At 41.8% G+C, this 6000-nt stretch overlaps 1 protein-coding gene across 1 annotated transcript in view; it reads left to right on the top strand.

Moving 5' to 3' along the window:
• Positions 1-6000, top strand: part of FAT1 (FAT atypical cadherin 1) — a 161911-nt gene that overhangs the window by 102939 nt on the left and 52972 nt on the right. The window contains exons 5-6 of the mRNA XM_024203281.2: positions 1627-1956; positions 2499-2709. Coding sequence (XP_024059049.2) covers positions 1627-1956; positions 2499-2709 — 541 coding nt within the window. The remainder of the gene's footprint in view (positions 1-1626; positions 1957-2498; positions 2710-6000) is intronic.

Below are 6000 nucleotides of genomic sequence, written 5' to 3'. Positions count from 1 at the left end.
GCACCCAGATCGCCAATGAAGGCTACCAGTCATGCTGCACCGTCTACCGCCAAAAGGCAGTAAGCTGCTGCTGCTGTTTAGCAATGCAGTCTCACGTTTGCCGGCACCCGGAAGACATATGGTGACGGTGAGCTGAGCTGAGCGGGCTCAATGCTTGGCGTGGTATGTTGTCTGCACAGGTAACCCAGGTAAAAAGGCGTGAATCTATTGTCTGCCGTTGCTGTGACGGCGGGGGAGGGGCCTGACGCAATGTACCCAGAACCCCTCGCGGCACTGCTTTGCATCATCCGGGCATTGCGATCTCAACCCATAATTCCAATGGGCGCCGGAGACTCCGGGAACTGTGGGATAGGTACCATAGTGCAATGCGCCGGAAGTCGATGCTAGCCTCAGTACTGTGGACGCGGTCCGCCGACTTCATGCACTTAGAGCATTTTAGGTGGGGACACACACAATCGGCTGCATACAACCGGTTTCTATAAAACCGGCTTCTATAAATCCGACCTAATTTTGTAGTGTAGACATACCCTTAGAATGCTTATCATGCTAGCAGCTAAATTCTCCCCCATTACCACCCAATTTGTAAACTTATTTGTTGTGTAGAAGGCTGTACATACAGCATACAAACATTGAGCCTGACTTTCTAGCTGTTACATTAATGGAACTGTTCACATGAGTGAGAGCTACAGGGTCATTAAACTCAAATCTGTTACCTCTTTACAATAGATATTAAAGTAATTTAAAATACATATTTAACACCTTCTTGTTGGAATTGCTCTTATATATGTGTTAAATTCATCTATACATTTGGTTCTTTCCCACCTCATAGCTATTGATTTCCTCTTTGCTTTCTAAATAAGTTCAAATTAACATAGCATTTTTGTTATTTATTTATGCATCACTATCCTCAATAAAGTCAGGTCGGCCCTGGAATTAATGTTGAGAAAGATCACTTATTTTTGTGGCCTTTATAAAAATTGTGACTGTTGCTGGGAGTGTAGGGGTAGAGTTTCATTTCCCATTTCCTTTAAGTTCGGGAAATATGTGTTCTGTGCTTAGTATTTTTTTTTTTAATATTATCTTTTTAATGTTCATTCAACTGCATAGTGCTTTTATGTCTTAAAGTGTTGCTATCTTTTAATGTATAATCCTGTCAAATTTTTAAAGTTATGCACTTGCTTCTTATAACAATAATTGCAAAATAAAGCCTTTAAGAAAATACTATGCTAAAAATATATATAAAAATGTTACTACAATAAAGCCATTAACTGAAAAAGCATATTAAACTTGCTCGCTGTTGCTGACATTCATGAAGTTAGTATTTTAGCTAGAATGCTGGAAAATAATGCAGTTGCTTTAATGTGTGCCTATTAACTCCTACATGGCACGCTTCAAGAGTCAAAATGTTAAGACAAAAAGCTGAATAAATCGAGTCCTTTTTAAAAATATTCATTGAATATCATTAGCCAGCGTTCTTTGAGTAAATATAGTTGAGGAATTATTCTATGGTTAGAATAGAAATCTGTGTGTTTGAAAGGTATTGGATAAAAAAATGCATTAGCATAATCTTGAAAAGACCATGCTTGAGTTGAAGACTAACCTTATTATCTTTACTTATAAATATAGGTAACCATTACGGACAATGGTATTCCTGCAAAGTCAACTATTGCCCGGGTGGTTGTGAAAGTCTTAGATGAGAATGACAATAAACCTCAGTTTTTACAAAAGTTCTACAAAATCAGGCTTCCAGAACGTGAGAAACCAGAACGTGAGAGAACTGCCAAGAGAGAACCTATTTATCGGGTTATAGCTGCAGATAAAGATGAAGGCCCCAATGCAGAGATATCTTACAGCATTGAAGATGGTGATGAACATGGCAAATTTTTTATTGAACCGAAAACTGGAGTGGTATCATCAAAGAAGTTTTCTGGAGCAGGAGAATATGATATTCTTTCAGTGAGTCAAGATCTCATATGCCATTAATATGTTAAAGTGCTCTTTTATCTGTGCTTTCATCACTTGTTATTCAGTAGCTGGTGCATGAGTGTTTCCAGTGTTTGCAATTTAACAAACGTCAGACAATACTTGATACTGGACCAGAAGTATTTTTTTTTTTTTTTAAACTGTGAATTTAACTGTGTCACTTGCATTGAGATCATGAATCCAAGCAGCGCTGTTCTTTTCAAGGGCTAGGATGATGGTGACATATTACAGAAATGAAAACAACAACAATTGAGCTTTAACTTTCTTCAAGGAAGCTAGTGAAATGAGTGTGAAATTTATGATTACCAAAGGTACAAACCTGTGAGGAGCTGAGTGCCCTCAACTCCAACTGGCTTCCTAGGTGTTTGAGGGCACCTTTCAAGAGGCACTCAAACCTTTTCAGATCTGTTTGCTAGTGATGAGCCTATTGGGCTTTTTTGTTATATTTTCATTTATGTGATATAAAGATTACATGATTGCTTTAGCACAAAGTTGTCTTTTTTTGTATTTCATAGATTAAGGCTGTGGATAACGGTCGCCCACAAAGGTCCTCAACTACTCGGCTTCATATAGAATGGATTTCAAAACCTACACCACCCACAGACCCTATTTCTTTTGAGGAAACATTTTTTTCCTTTACGGTCATGGAAAGTGATCCAGTAGCTCACATGATTGGTGTAATAGCTGTTGAACCTCTTGGCACACCGCTCTGGTTTGACATTACTGGTAAGGAGGCCTTAAAGTTATTCATTATTAATATATATTGGTGAATGTTGTGCTAGCTGAGATTTTGCATTATTCCTTGCAGCCTTTTTGTCTTACCCTAGCTCACAACCTTATAAGGAGTTGAAATTCTCTATCTGTAAACACAAAATATAACATTGCAACATTCTGTTACGACAGCTTTGAAAATGACTTGCAAATATTTTGTATATAAACTAAGTGGGATTGAGTTACTCCTAAAGTTTGTGGCGGGGGAGGGGAAGCAATAAAAAGGGCTCTTCTCTAGTGAGGGTTGCTGCACCCAAGGATAGATTCACCTATGGGAGAGAGCAGGCAGTGTTCACGTTGCTTTATTATACCCACCCCTGGGTTCATCCAGGAGAGGGAAGCTTTAAAGTGCTGCCAATTCTTGGAGCCAAACTAATGGCTTCTAATAGGCATTTTGCCCCACTGCAGCTCCCTTTCATACCCCATTTTGGGTTGAATTTCTGCCACTGGGGGCAGACACTGTGCTGGCAGAGTGAATTGGGCCCATAGGAGATGGAGCTAAGGGTTCGGGGGGTGCTGCCACAGCCCCTGGCTTTCCATTATATACAGGGTTTACAGTTTGATTCAGTGGATCTCTGCACCCCCACTACAAAAATTGTTCCAGCACCATGGGTGGCAGGTGTCAAAGGCTGGGAGAGACTGAGCCTCCCCAAACAGCCCTGCATGGCCCCACCGACACTCCGCCTCCTGGCGCTCTGCTGCAGCTCTTCCCCAGGACCCAGCAACTGCAGGGTTATTTGCTGGATACCCCAAAAAGAAAGAGTGTGGGGAGAATTCAACACGAAACTGATATTACAAATAACTTATTTTGCCACTTACGTCTTTCAAAATCAGAGATTGCCAGGACCTGCTTCTGGAAATATCCCACGATGCAGTATGGCTTGTCATGTCACAACCTGCCTGATCCGTACATATTCTTGGACGGATTTTCAAAGGCATCTGCGGGGATGAGGCACGAAACTCGTTGTAAAGTCAGTGGGAGCCTATGCAAACCAGTAAAGTTGGGTTTCTAACTCCCTTACTTGCCTTTGAAAATCTTAGCCATGTGCATGGAGCTGGACTGTGTTTGAATTGTGAGGGAAGGATTTCAAGAATAGTCATATTTAGTTTTAATTTAGGCTGGCTTCATGTTCCAGTGAGATTTGTGGTGGTTGTGATGTAGTTGTTACTATTAAACATTTACTGAACCATACACTTGTGTGGCACTTTATAAAGAATTTTAAAAGACAGGTCACTGTCCAAAGATTACAATCAGATTTCAACAAATGCATGAAAATAAAAAAAGGGGAGGGGTATAAAAGTCTTCTGCCCTACACACCTATGTAGGGGAGAGAGGGAGCATAGATGCGCCCTTGCATCCCTCTAAGGGCTGTTTGCATTGTTGGTAACTGCATAGGGGAGAGAACAAGCAAGGGACTATTATTCCTATCTCCATGCACACATGGGTGGACAGTGGAGGGGAATAGGTAAGTTAAGAGGTGGGCAGGGGTAGGATATAAGCAGAGATTTGAGGCTGCTCCCATCAGTGTGCCAGCTGGGTCAGCCGAGCCAGGGTGGATGGGAAAAGAAATCTCCTGCTGACCACAGACAGACAGAAGGGAACCATGAAAGGAAAGAGTCATCGAGGCTTAAGTGGGAGATGGTTTCAGGGGTGCTTAACAGAAAGCAAGAAAAATAAGTCCATAGAAGAGACCTTAGACTAGGAAAGAAGGAGGTTATGGGTGACTTTTATAAGGCAGTTTCAGTGGAGTAAAGCAATAGTATTTGCTGGGATGTCTCATGAAACAGGATCTTGTGACCGCTGGTTTTGGAACATGCTATACTTGGGGCCCTACCATATTCACGGACCATGAAATCTAGTCTTTTGTGTGCTTTTGCCCTATACTATACAGATTTCATGGGGGAGACCAGTGTTTATCAAATTTGGAGTCCTGCCCAAAAGGGAGTTGCAGGGATGTCACACGGTTATTTGGGGGGGGGGGGGGGGGGGGCACGGGGTTACCACCCTTATTTCTGCGTTGACTTCAGAGCTGGGTGTCCAGAGAGCGGCAACTGTTGGCCGGGCGCCCAGCTCTGAAGGCAGCGCCTAACCAGCAGCAGAGCAGAAGTAAGGGTGGAAATACCATACAATGCCACCCTTACATCTGCGCTGCTGCCTTCAGAGCTGGGCGGCCAGAAAGTGGCGGCTGCTGACTGAGGGCCCAGCTCTGCAGGCAGCAGTGTAGAAGTAAGGGTAGCAATGCCATGCCATGCCATCCTTACCTCTGCGCTGCTGCTGGTGGTGGCTCTGCCTTCAGAGCTGGGCTCCTGGCCAGCAGCTGCTGCTTTGCAGCTGCTCAGCTCTGAAGGCAGCGCTGCCGCCAGCAGCAGCGCAGAAGTAAGGGTAGCAGTACCGCAACCCCCCCACCATAACCTTGGAACTCCTTTTTGGGTCAGGACCCCTACAGTTACAATACCATGAAATTTTAGATTTAAATAGTTGAAATCATGAAATTTACGATTTTAAAAATCCTATTACCATGAAATTGCCCAAAATGGACCCAGAATTTGGTAGGGCCCAAACTATGCTATTGGACACTTTTATCATTTGTTTCCTTTGTTTCAACTACTATGTACTGTGTATAGTGTGTAAATATTCTAATATTTTTCTTTTGATTTTTCTTCTCAGCATGCTGCATAGCTTAAACATTTAATGTTCATATTTATATGCTTAACCTTTTTGTGAACATACTGAAGACAAGTGACCTTGTCCTGCTATTGTTCCTTAAGTCCAGCTCCTACTGGGGTTTTGTGTGTGGATTGATGGTAGAACTGGGTCCAGGAGCTGTAACTTGTTGCTTGCATTGTAAGATTTATTTTTTAATAACAAAGTATTTTGAATAGGTTGATAGCTATGTGACTACATCGCATTGTCAAATTATCAGCTGTTCTTACAAATTTTTACTGTACCTCTTGACTGTTTCTAATAGCATGAAATAATTTCACTGATGACTTTCTTTTATGTTCTGTGCTTGCTTTCCATGCTTTCTTTCTTTTTGGCTGTGCCAGGAGACAAACTTGCTAGTGAAGTTTTTTACATCTTTCAGATGGCTTGTGACCTGAACTGTACAGCAGAAGGTATCTGCTGAGATCACATAATTTATTAACCAATTATGAGATCTGAAATAAAACACACAATTTTAGAATATCTTATTAACTCTTCAAGAATGAAAGTTTGCTTAGATGCTTTTGTGACTTTTCGTTTTG

Source organism: Terrapene carolina, unplaced genomic scaffold (genome assembly GCF_002925995.2).
Source record: "Terrapene carolina triunguis isolate 2854851 unplaced genomic scaffold, T_m_triunguis-2.0 Scaffold66, whole genome shotgun sequence".
Taxonomy (NCBI): domain Eukaryota; kingdom Metazoa; phylum Chordata; order Testudines; family Emydidae; genus Terrapene; species Terrapene triunguis.
The sequence above is the reverse complement of the archived record's forward strand: the minus strand, read 5'-3'. Positions and strand labels throughout refer to the sequence as shown.